General features: G+C 42.4%; 1 protein-coding gene across 1 annotated transcript; it reads right to left on the reverse strand.

Annotated features, from left to right (window-relative positions):
• Nucleotides 1-818: 818 nt before the first annotated feature.
• Nucleotides 819-12,156, reverse strand: LOC310792983 (troponin T, fast skeletal muscle isoforms-like; the record flags this gene model as incomplete). Its single annotated transcript, XM_083654738.1, has 13 exons — nt 819-1,098; nt 1,876-1,916; nt 2,055-2,145; nt 2,876-2,988; nt 4,363-4,473; nt 4,952-5,029; nt 5,509-5,625; nt 6,833-6,872; nt 6,990-7,005; nt 7,906-7,923; nt 10,019-10,207; nt 12,037-12,041; nt 12,137-12,156. The coding sequence occupies 13 exons, from the start codon at nt 12,154-12,156 to the stop codon at nt 1,062-1,064; spliced, it is 876 nt and encodes a 291-aa protein (XP_083510864.1). The 3' UTR covers nt 819-1,061.
• Nucleotides 12,157-13,048: the final 892 nt, after the last annotated feature.

Consider the following 13,048-nt stretch of genomic DNA (forward strand, 5'->3'; position numbering starts at 1 on the left):
GTGCGGCGTGGGGGGCCCAGGGGGGGCCGTGCCCCACCGGATAGAAAATTGTGTCCATTTTAAAGTAAAATGCTTCAATCTGGTGCACTTTGAGAGCAAAATTAAAAGGCTAGATCTATAAAGAACTACAGACATCATGTTAGATTAATATCCTCTTACTGTGCTGTTGCTTTAAAATACAAAAAATAAATGTCTCCCCATATAATATAATTTTTATTCTGCATACAGGTCACATGGCAGAATACTGCTCAATTAAATACAATGGCCAATCTACACAAACATCACTTACAGGGGAGTTACTTACCCATTCACTTCAATAGAACTGTCCCCAAAGTCTAGCCCCAATCTAGCCTCAATGCAAAATCTGAATGTTGTGAGTTATCTCTCTTCCTTCTATAGCACACAGAGAGGAAGCAAATAGTTGCATTTCTGATCAACTGTCACATTAAAACATCAATGATAGATGAATAGCTCTGGGGTCCGGGGCTATTTTTCTTAGAAAAAAAAAAAAAAAAATGTGTGAAAATACCGAGGTCATGACCTCGGTGTCCTCAATGGTAGCTACGGGCCTACCTACCCTTTTCACGGGGGGCATTGTGTGTCGAAAAGGCAGGGTAAACACAGGTGCAAGCAATGAGGATTTCTAACTTCCATGATTGGAAGTCTACTGACCCATCTAATAACGGTCATGTCATGTCGCCTTCAAGTAATTCAACCCTGCAAATTAATGCAAACAGTGTTGAACAAACGACTTTAAAATTACATGGCTAAAAATATGGAACTTTATTGAGTTTTGAATAACAACAGATCTACAGATATGGCTTGAAGAGTCGAACACTTTATTTACAAAAATAATGAGAACCAAACAGTCAGGGGCGAGGAAGCAAGATGGGGAATAGTCATTCCTACAACAGCAGCTAGTGGCTCCTGGTTGCGTGAACTCTGGAGGTGAACCTCAGCACTAGTGGTTCCTGTCCATGTGGGCCGCAGTGTGCATTGCTTCGTCAGGCGTGTGTCCGGTGGGTTCGCCGTTTGGATTCCGTGCGGCAGAGCAGGCCACTTTACTTTCTGCGGCGGGCGGCAGCTCCCTTCTTGCTGCTGTAATACCAGACACAGACACATGGTGGAAGCAAATGAGGCGTCTCTTCTGTCCGAATCACTCATTTAAAGGTACAATGTGTAATACCTGACCACATGCTCCAAAGTAATAGTGGGCAGCATTTCACTGCCTACCACGTCCTCCTCCACGGGAAAATAATGCACTGCACTTTTTGTTTTGAGCTAGATTGAGAATTCACATTAGCCTGACATGGTTTGAAAGCTACTGGCAGGCTGGGGTACATCACCCAAATCTATATTAATCATGTTAGTAATGTTAGTAATGTAACTGCGGATCCTGGGTCATCTGTTAGAGGTCAAATGCTAACCGTTTCATGCATGTGCATGGAGGATGCTAAAAGCATTAGTGTCATAGTCTGAGAGGTATTGTTAAATAAAATAACCTAGTTTGTCAATTAAAGCTTTCTAGCCAAGTAGGGTCCATTTGATAGATTTGGTTGTTTATACCATGGCAGCACATCGTAGGCTTCTTCTTCCTCTCATTTTGGAGTAAGGGCAGATTCAACGCTACAATGACTCAGTATCGCCTCTTGAGGTACAAATGGTACTGCAGGATAGGCCAGCACTAGCATAGGCTAACTCAAGTGCAAGTCGAGTCACAAGGCCAAATGCGTTCAGGACTCAGACTCGAGTCAGAGTCAAACTCGACTCGACAACAACACTGGTACGTATGTACAATACATAAATACATAAACGCTCTCTGGTTCAGTCAGACCTTCATGCTAACAGACCATGCAGCAGATCTGCTTTACTTACAATTTACTGAGCTCCTCCACTCTCTTGCGCAGGGTTGTAACCTGGAGGGAAGCAGACAAAAGCCAGTTCACATCCAGAGACATGGTTTGTTGTCTTGATGAACAGGAAGGACCGTTCTATCCGTTCAGGTTCTGTGAGGTGTATTATCTTCTTCTTTGTGTCTGAGTGTGGGCTCTCACCTCATACTTCTGCCTCTTCAGTCTCTCACTGTGGTCGAACTTCTCAGACTCCAACTGTTTCTGGAACTCAAACAGCTCTGTGATCTTTTCCCTGCAGGAGAAACACATTTACCTGAGCTCAAATCCATTTAAACACACAGGACCATCTTACGGCCAGTGAAAGTGCAAGTGCAAGCGTTATCTTTGCTAGTTTCTAGCAATGGAAATGAATTTCCTTTTTCTTTTAATTACCACTGAAGCACATCCCTTTGATGTACTGACAGTGATAATTTAAAAAAAAATAGATTTTGAGTTAACGCTTGCACTTGCACTGGGCGTATGATATGGCCCACGGACTGCTAGCTTTATCTTTCAGAACAAATCTCAGATACAGATATAATAGAGTGCTGCAGAAATGAGTACTAAAACCCGGAAATGAGTTAGCATGGGTTCCCTCATCTCGAAGTCAATGGTTTTTTATGGGTTTTATGCCTGAAATAAGGTCTGTGGTTAACAAAGGTTGTATGATACTTAGATGTTTTGTTCAGGAAGATAATCTTCACAAATGAACACCACCTTTATGATTTTTGAAGCATTTTCTGGCTATTGGCATTCTTGGTGATCACATTTACACTTCAAAAATCATAAAAGTGCTGCAGATTATGTTGCTGAACAAAAATTTGTCGAGGCAACTCAGGGAGGGCGATGCTAACTTCCTGGTTGGCTGTACGTACGTCATCCCTGCCACTGCACTCTATACCCAGGAAGTGGTTTGCTCTGCCCACGTGGCCTCTCCACCCTGAACGGTTTGGAGGAGACCGTGATGATGGTCTGATTCTGACCTGAGCTTGTCTTCGTTCAGGTGGTCGATGTTGCCGCCCTTGCGTCTTGCTGCCAGGATCTTCTTCTTCTTCTCTCTCTCAGTCTCTTTCTTTCCTCCTCTCTTCTGGTCAGCCTGCACATGTTTACACACAATGTTACCAAGTATACTCGTTATACTGCAACTACTAACACTACTACCAATACTGCTTGTATTATAATTACAACTGTTACTAAAAGATATGCAGTCCAGAAGATCGCCCTACTAGGAACAGCCCACATACTATGGAGAGTACTGTCAATCAAGTGACATCTGCCCTATAGTGCCTCAGGTCCATAGTTTGGACCCGGCTCTACAGGATGTAAAACAGGAAACATGAAAGAAATAATAATAATATGGATATGAATCATTGACAGTGGTGGTGTAGTCAGGAATGTCATACCGAATCGACCTGGATAGCTAGGCTTAGGTAGTGAGGTAATATGCAGTTGTGCGGTGGTAGCATGGAGGGGGGTGTTTCCAGGACGCTGGATTACACCGTTAAGCCTTCTTGAGGTGTCGTGGGCCTAACTTAACGAAACGTCGGTGAAGGAAGGTGCCCACTTGAAAACCCCAATGACATGCTTCATACTGCTGTTGGCTAGGGTAGGTAACTGGTGATTTGTGTCTTGTTTATTAGTTTGTTAGCCTGTTAGCTTGTTTTATTCTGGATTGGGCTTCTAAATGTGTTTTTCCTCAGATTTTGGCACAAGGGATAGTAACATCTTGTCCTGTGTATCAATTAATAATAATGGATTTATAAAATGTTCATAACAAAAAACGATTAACAGCGATGCACAGATATCGGGTGAATATCATAAATGGTCACTTTGCATTGTTGACTACAATCACGTGTCTACAGTGGAATCCTATAAGTTTGTGACCTGTGCATACCTTTCTTTCTTTCTTTTTTTCTGTATGTGTGTACTTTGAGAGCAAAGCAACCTTATCGGCTCATCGGCCGATAAGATTAAATCCCACTGATGGCAGTGGCCGATACTCATTAACATATATTGCATCACTAATCTGTTCCAAAGACATTCAAGTTTGAATGGAAGGACATCTTATCAGCATGATGTAACAACACTGTTTTTTGTTTATTTTACTAAAACATTTTGGTTATGTGGTTACAATAAAATATGTTCCTGAAACTATATGTTTATTTGCTTTCTATTTATTTAGTTCAATTTCAAAAAGGGTGTTTATGTGAACGTTGTTACAATAAAAACTGATTCTTAAATCTAGATTCATTGCAAATTATAATGAAGGGCAGAATATAGATTATTTTTGCAGGGCACAAATGGGTCAATACGAAACAAAATATTGCCAGGCTATCAGTATCGGCTGATTGGGGTGTTTGAAAAATTGTCCCCAAATTTCTATATTGGTGCATCCCTAATTAACAGTAATAGTCCCTATGTCTCTCTATGTCTCTCAATTCAATTTAAGCTGCTTTATTGGGAAAGTTACCTTCTGCAAGTGGCTGCTGGCACCGCCCATGCCAGTCAGTGCTGACTTCTTCTTGGCCTCCTCCTCTGCCTTCTTCTTCTGATCAGCCTCCTCCCTCTGCAGCCTCTCTGCCTGTTCACACAGACAACGGGCTCAGGTCACATCAGCATCAACACAAGTCAGCGCCATCACATCCACATCAGCATCAACCACAAGTCAGTGCCATCACATCCACATCAGCATCAACACAAGTCAGCGCCATCACATCCACATCCACATCAGCATCAACACAATTCCACAACTAATGACATGAAGTGAAACTGTATGTCATATGTGACACGGTCTGGTGAAAGGGGTAACAAGTAGGCAACCGTGAAATCGTACAAATCAAGATAAAGTGTTTTTAAAAAATCACCTTTTTTTATATTACGCAAGTTTAGATGATGAAGAAGACACTCAATAGAACAAGCAACAGTTTTAGGTGCACTAAATACTCATAATTTGTATAATAATAGGATATAATAGTAATAATAATAATAACAATAACAACAACAACAACAACAACAACAACAATAATAATATTAATTTGTCAACATGCAGGAGATCAGACCTCACGTCTGGCCTGGCGCTCCTTGTCCTTCTCAGAACGGATCCTCTGCTGCTCAGCTCTCTCAGCACGACGCTTCTCCTACAGAGCGACAAGGAAAACGAATGAACGAACAAACACACATGCACATACACAGCTCAAGTTATGATGCAGATGAAATGATCAAATGGACCTTACTTGGTTAGAAAGCTTGAATAATCCAGTAACAAACTAGGTTAGACCACATACATCTGTTTTTATCTAACTATATCTCCTGGAGTATGGCGCTAATGGTTTAGGATTCTACATTCACATACATGAGTTAGCATAGCTTAAATGTTTTACTTTGGTTAAAATTGGTTAAAAAGGCTTGAGTAAGCCACTAACTAGGTTAAACCACCTAAATATGTGTTTTTATTTAACTATACCTTCCGGAGTGTGGCATGAATGGTTTTAGCGTTACTCATTTACATAATATGAAATGGTTAGCATAGCTTAAACCTTTTGGTTTAAACTACCAAATCAAATGGACCCCAGGTCCATCAATAAGGTTGATCTGATGTCATGTGAGTGAGACTTACGATTCTCGCCTTGAGGGCGATCAGCTCCTCCTCCTCCTTCTTCCTGCACTCAAAGTGAGCATCGATCAGCCCCTGCAGCTCCACCAGATCCTTGTTCTGACGTTTCTTCTGGATGTCCTGTGGGAGCGCCGAGGAGAAGAAGAAGAGCGTTCAGCCACAGAGAAACCCTACGGTTGCAGCCACAGAGAAACCCTATGGCTGCAGCCACAGATAAACCCTATGGCTGCAGCCACAGATAAACCCTATGGCTGCAGCCACAGAGAAACCCTATGGCTGCAGCCACAGAGAAAAACTATGGCTGCAGCCACAGAGAAACCCTATGGCTGCAGCCACAGAGAAACCCTATGGCTGCAGCCACAGAGAAAAACTATGGCTGCAGCCACAGAGAAACCCTATGGCTGCAGCCACAGAGAAACCCTATGGCTGCAGCCACAGAGAAAAACTATGGCTGCAGCCACAGAGAAACCCAACGGCTGCAGCCACAGAGAAACCCAACACGTTCTCATCCCAGATAGTCACATTCCGACGCTTTGGGTCACGACTCCTCGGTGCAATATACCAATAAAAAATGTACAGTAACCTTTCTTGTCATATTTGGAGGCGAAAAGTCCAGTAGAATTCCCACAACGTGTGAAAGTGACGCCACCGTCTGCTAATTTGAAAATGTCGCTACGTTTGTTAACTTTAGACAACTAAAACAACTTGATTGGGTTTGTGCAACTACAACAACTTAAGTTTTAGGCAACTAAAACAACTTAGGTTTAGGCAACTAAAACAACTCAGAGGTATTGCAGGGGGTCCGCCAATTTTTGTCAAGGTAGTTTGTGAAGATTTTAAGAATGTATTTTAGACAAAAAATTATAATATTGAGTAAACTCCAATGCATTATTACACGGACTTGTTGAATACTCAATTCTGATTAGTCAATCATGGCATTCAGCATTTCCCATGGGAAAGGCAAGGATTCTATAGGTCCACCAATCCCAGCCCTACACCCCTCGTGGCTTACTTGAATGTTGCAATCCCGCTTTCCGTAAAAAAAACTTGCTTTCATACGTTGTGGGAAGTTCCGCTGGACCACCCAGCTCATCCCAAAATTACGAGAAAGGGTACCTTTTGTATCGGTATAGCGTGCCGCAGGAATTGACAAAGCCACGGAATTTGGTGTGTTGGGAATGGAAACAGGCTGACAAACCCCACGGCTGTACCCACAGAGAAACCTCATGGCTGCAGCCACAGAGAAACCCTACGCATGCAGCATAAACAGACATGAGTCTTACAAAATAACAGGAATCTTTCGTGAGGTTGTTTCAGTTATACTCACATCAAAGTCCACTTTATCACCATCAGGGATTTTTGGTGCCCTGCGAGGAGAGAAAGATCAGGGGGTTTGGGTTCAGCTCGGGGTCATCGTGGTTTTCAGTGAATGGTAATGATAAAAGGCTCAAGAGAAATCATTTCAACCAATTAAGGAAACTTACTTGAACTTGGGCTTCTCTGCATGTTAAGGAATGAAGAAGGGGACAAGTACATGTCATCGGGTTAGAAATGCACACTAGTCTGAAGCAAATTATTTCATTTCCAAGGCAAAACGTCTCAGGAATTACATGGATTATTCTCTAGGTTTTTTTTATATATATGGAATGTAAAATGAATTGGTAAGTAAAAAAAAAAATGAATTGTCATACAACAAACAAATGAACATCATATATTAAGACTCGACAAACAGTTTTACACAGAGAAATATTAAGTTTTGTGAATATCAAAAGAACATGTGAGTGCAGTCACAGTAACTCTGAACTGTGGCGTAATCTACAAAACATCACAAAAACAAAATGCTGTCATCAGTCTAAAAGCCGCTGCTAGTCATGTGATTTTGTTTTTAATGGTGAGTGTCACTGCTGAAAGCAAAGATTTGCTTTAGAACTGAAGGGCTACTGTAAATCAGTTGTCTTTGTTTTTGTTTTTTTGGCTTGACCCCAAAACCATTTTACACAAGCAAGACAAAATACATTTTCTCTTTTTCCCCATCTTGGATTGAGTTTGGCGGCACCATGCCATGCAGATGACGAGTGGCACAGAGTTTAACAGTGGAGTCGCTGCGCAGTGAAGCACATTATGTTAATGTAGCATTTCATATTCTTTCACCCTTTTTCTCCACTAGAATTTCTTAAATTAAATACCGTATGCATATAAAAGACAATGTTGGTTATTTATTTGTCAAACTTATGCCAATATGGCAATGCTCCTGGATTTGACAGACAGTAAAATTTGGATGACATTTAGTGACTAGAAAGGCAGGCGTTCCCCCAGCACAGCTAGACTTCAGACCGGGACTCTGCAGTCCTTCCAAAACCAGAATGACAGATCAGATTCATCAAGTTGTCATTAACATACCTTCCTCTCCGACGGCCTCTGCATGCAGCAAGCATCGAAAACAAGAACAAAATAGAGAGCATTAGCAAGCGCAGTGATGCATACGTTCAAAACAATCAGATATGATACTTTGTTGAATTAAACACTGGGAATAAAAGGTGAGAAGCACTGTCTTATTAAATTAAGCCACATTAATTATTAGCTTTCAGAGGTCACATTTTCACCTTTCAAAAGCTCAACAAAGTATCATCTCTCTGCTTTCACATGCTTCGAGATACATCACAGAAAATCAAAGTTACTACTTGGAAATTTCACATGAACACCATTCAAATGTGGATGATGAAGTCAAAATGTTGCTAAATTTGGTTGAGTGTCCATGTTTGTTTATCATCTGATTGTCTGATAAAATCACACATGAAAGCAGCGCTGTTAAGCAGCATGTTTTTTTTCTGTCAACAACATTGATTGTCATGCTTGGACAAAGCATAGCAGATCTTTCGAGAAACAGCAACAATTCAAAATATATCTAACATATTTTGACAACCTGATGTTTACCATCATCAGATATCAAAGCAAAAGTGAAGAAGAAGAAAAAAGCAAAAACAAGCATGTTTGTCTCTTTAAAGCCCCAATCCTCAATCCAAATGTAAACAAAATGGAAGCCTTATCGACAAATTCATAAATACGTAAAATGACAGTTGCTGAGAGCCTGAACACAGGAATCTTTAACTGTACAGTATATACTTTGTTTACATTTGTATTGCTCATAAACATTGCCATATAACAAGACATGAATTTTGAGTTGGAATGCACAAGCTGCATTTCCCACTCAAAAATTGGGGCTTTACACTGGGACTTTAGACATATGACAGAAACTCATAGAGATGTTTACATCCTGATTGGCTGTCGTAGGTCACAAACATGATCACTGCTGTGTTTAAAATGGTTTAGATGTTGTCAGACCAAGGCTTGTTGAGTTAGCAGTTTGCATTATCAGCAGTCAGCGCTCCTGTTTATCTGACATGGAGATAACTCTACCAGGTTAGGGCTTCGGTTCCCACTGGGGCCGTCCATGCACTCATGGTTACTGTGAGTAGGGTTAGACCGATATATGGTGCCAATATTGGCTTTTTGTCTGGGTTTCAATGAGAGTTTTAGTGTCAAATGCTGTTTGAGAGGCTTTTCCACACTGAATACTTGGGCAGAGAAATTCTCAAATTTAAAGATGCCGGCACAAATCGGCATAAAATATCAGCTATGGGCGGTTTCAATACAAATCAATATTGGCCTGTAAAACCCATATCGGTCGAATCCTAACTGTAAGATGCCTTATGTAAAAGCGTCCACTATGCGGTCTGTAGGGACCTTTTTACAGACTCTGATCATATTCTAACTTGGGCCCTCTGAGTGCTAGGGACTGCCCATTGTTCCAACACACCATTATTCCAAAACCCCAATAGTCAAAGAGTTGTCTGGAGCTGTTTTCACCTGGACCTGGGGGCATAAACCAAGGAACTGGAACCCGTTTACCGGATACATGTGCGCCCCCAAAAAAATCTTCTGTGTAGCTAACGTTAGCTAGCGAGAGCCTGATAACAGTACTAACGTTACATAGTACATAAAACAAAACGTTGATGCAATATGGCATCAACGTTCGTGGCAACTAGTTATCCTACAAAACGCGAATGGGGAACGATAAAAATGTGAGCATCTGCATTTGCCGATTAGTCATTCTGCATAATAATTATAATTAGCTTCTGTTTGTTTGAGCAACAATGGAAGAATGACATCATCCTGCATAAATTAGCAGGGTGTGTGTTTTCGGAGCACACTCTTCGGGATTTTCGACTGTCGGACAAATGGCCTTTCAGTCCAATTGGACATTTTTTTCGGACTATTGGGGTTTCTTGAATAATGGGGTGTCGGAACAATGACATGGCACCGAGTGCTAGGCTACAGATAACCGGCCATCTTTGACTTTCGGCCAGAGCTGATTAGTAGAGATTGTGAACAGGTGAGTGGATGAGATTAGATGAGTGGGGTATGGGGAATGATCTGTCTGTCTGTAGCCGGTGGAGCACGCTGCCGCCTGGGAGAGGATGAGAGGATGAGAGAATACCCCCGTGCCACATACCTTCCACCTCTTCCTCTTCCTCTGGCTCTGGCTCTGGCTCTGGTTCTGGTTCTGGTTCTACGACTGGCTCAGGCTCAGGCTCGGGCTCGGGCTCTGGTTCTGGCTCTGCTTCTGGCTCTGGCTCTGGCTCTGGCTCAGGGGCCGCCTCAGGGGCCACTTCTACTTCCTCTACTACTTCCTCTTCTACGGCTACAACATGCAGCGAGTAACCAGAGGAGAGGAAGGGCGATGAAAGGGTTAATAGAAGCAGGAGAAAGTCAAATGAAAGGAAAGGTGGAGATGAGTCAGTGGAATGAGGGGGGGGGGGGGAGGGCTGTGAGACATGATGAGGTTTGGGATGGTGGGTGCAGTTCATAGGAACAGCCACCTGGCGACGCAGAAGCGGGTGAGACAGCAAGCAAGTTTTATAGGAAAAGAGAAAAGTTCAGTCATTGATAGACCAAATGTGGTTGAATCCTATGTGCAGAAACCTGTAAATGCAGCTTGTGGTGGTGAAATGAAAGGCAAATTTGTCTGTAAAGATGGCAGGATGATAACATCAACTGGCCCTATGCAGGAGAGACTCTAGCCTCTAGCACTCTCTATTATACTATTATAGTGTTAGCGTTAACCGGCATGCCACAAGGCACATGAGTTTTTGTGGAGGTGAGCACACATCTTCAATTCAAGTGACTGACGAGTTAGTATCAATGACATGAGACTTATCATATGGAGTCTGCAGGCTGCATCTTACCATCGCCTTCATGATCATCCGAGAAAGAAAGGAGCAGAACAGTATTATGAACAGATCCCACCTGTACCCACTTTGATAGAATTGGTAGAATATACGATTCAAATCTGGGTACAGTTGGGGATCCATGCTTAGCAGCCACATCACGGTCCTGCTGGGCCAATCGGGGCACAAAGTCGCTTTAACTTCCGGAAACATCGCTGATCCGAAAGTTAGCAGAACACATTTGCGAATTTGCAAACTGCAGGATGGCAGGGGAAGACTCAGGTTTGGGTTTAAAGCCATAAGAAGTGATGATTGGTTAAGGTTAGGGTAAAATATCAGGGTAAGCCAATCAGAGGCAGAGTAAAGTACATTCCGCTACCATCCTGCATTTCGAAAGTTCGCAGCGCACTCGGCTCAGCAGGATCGAGATCTTCATGCATTGTTGCAGGACCGTTGCCAGCAGATCAGTGTATGCTTCCGTTTGCATACTAAACTTCCCAATTGAACGCCTGATTGTGACTTGTTTCAATTTGATCTCCAATTAAACATGACACTGTGCCGTTGTCAATGTTGGTGCCTGCAACCATGCGAGTCAGGCCCTCTCGCATCCATTCAACAGACAGGATCATATACAGTAGGACTATACAAAGAGAGAACATCATTGCATCACTTGAATCTCAGGGAGTCAAGCCAAACCTCCTGCAAACATACTGTATCTGTCCAGTGCAACTAACCATTGTACAGGGAACGGAAAACCAGTTAGGCAGTGTTCAGGAGTGATACTGGGATTTATCATGGGACTGGGATTGTGCCTGTATATGAAAGATCTGTGGCTTAACCTCACTTTTTCCTTGACTCTGGATAAATACACCATATCTCAATATTAATTTAGGATCATCTGAATTCCCTCTTCTAAACCCCCCCCCCCCCCCCTGGAAGATGCACATGAGAATGTATGTCTGCATTAAAAGTAAGAAGAACATATCTCATTGATAGATGCTAGCAGCTACACTCACAGATTGCTGACAGATCTCTGAGATGGTTCACATTATTTACACATTGGATGAGAGAAACTAACTGTAAGAGCTCAGTGAACAAGCTCAGAAACAATCCAAGAAATCAAAGTTTAGTTTTATGAGGGAAAAATGGTGAAAAAGATCACACTGATTTCAAATAAAACTCATCCACGGTATGTCTAGGAGAGGTAAATAAATGGAAGAGAGGTTCTTGTTTGGGATGTTGCTTTGCTCTGGAGGGAATGTGGAGTTTGGTATGTTCGTGTGGAGCAGGATTTGTTACTTACCATCGCTGAAAGACAGAAGGGACACAGATTCAGGGTTAAGGTTAGAGGAAAGGTTCTGGATTTTGTAATAAAAAATATGCAGTGTCCGGTAGGTACTTACATGTCCTCTGTGTCAGACATGGTGAAAATGGACTTTGTGACCTGGAGAGAGAAAAGAGAGAGACAGAGAGAGAGAGAGAGAGAGAGAGAGAGAGAGAGAGAGAGAGAGAGAGAGAGAGAGAGGAGCTGTAAGTCTCTCTGCAGGCAGCTTCTGTCGTCCGCCTGCTGTATTTATAGCTCAGGATTAGGTTGCAGATGTCTTGAATGTCTCCTGTGGCCCCACCCTGCCCACACCCCACCCTGCACCCTTAAAAAAAGCCATGATAACTTCATCTAGAGCAGTGGTTCCCAAAGTGGGGTACGGGGACCACCAGGGGGGCCTTGAAGGGTTTCCACGGAGTCTCTGGCAAATTGATGAATTGATCAACTTCAGTAATATTTAATTTAAAAGAATTATAGAATGCAGAAGAATAGCTATTTTGATCATAGTTTCACTGTTATCCGAGTCAGTATGTTAGTCATTGAATTCTGTCCAAAACCATATCTGACATTACGGAGCGGCCACCATGGAGGCACCCGACAACTATTTCAAGATTTGGTCTCAGATTTGGGTCTAAAAGACAGAGAGACCGATAAACTCATTAAATACTAAATTGGGGGTCCTTAACATGAAAAAGGTTGCGAATCAATGATCTATAGAGCGCCGCCCCACCCCCCCCTCCCCATCTTTTGATTGAAATATTTTTAGGTCCTGGATTCGAAATGTGAAATATGAACTGTGTCTTGAATCTGCTTCTGCAATGGGAAGTGAGAAGGGAGCCAAACATAGATTTATGCCAATGGTTTTTTTTGCTACCGCTGGGTGAGAGGGGAAAAAAAGAAAAAAGGCCAACATGGGTCTTGGTAAAGGTCAGACTCCAGCCACTTGGCTCCATTTGTCAAGGTGTTTAGGGCTTTTTATCTTTAGAAACAC

Source organism: Poromitra crassiceps (assembly GCF_964638095.1).
Source record: "Poromitra crassiceps genome assembly, chromosome: 18".
Taxonomy (NCBI): domain Eukaryota; kingdom Metazoa; phylum Chordata; class Actinopteri; order Beryciformes; family Melamphaidae; genus Poromitra; species Poromitra crassiceps.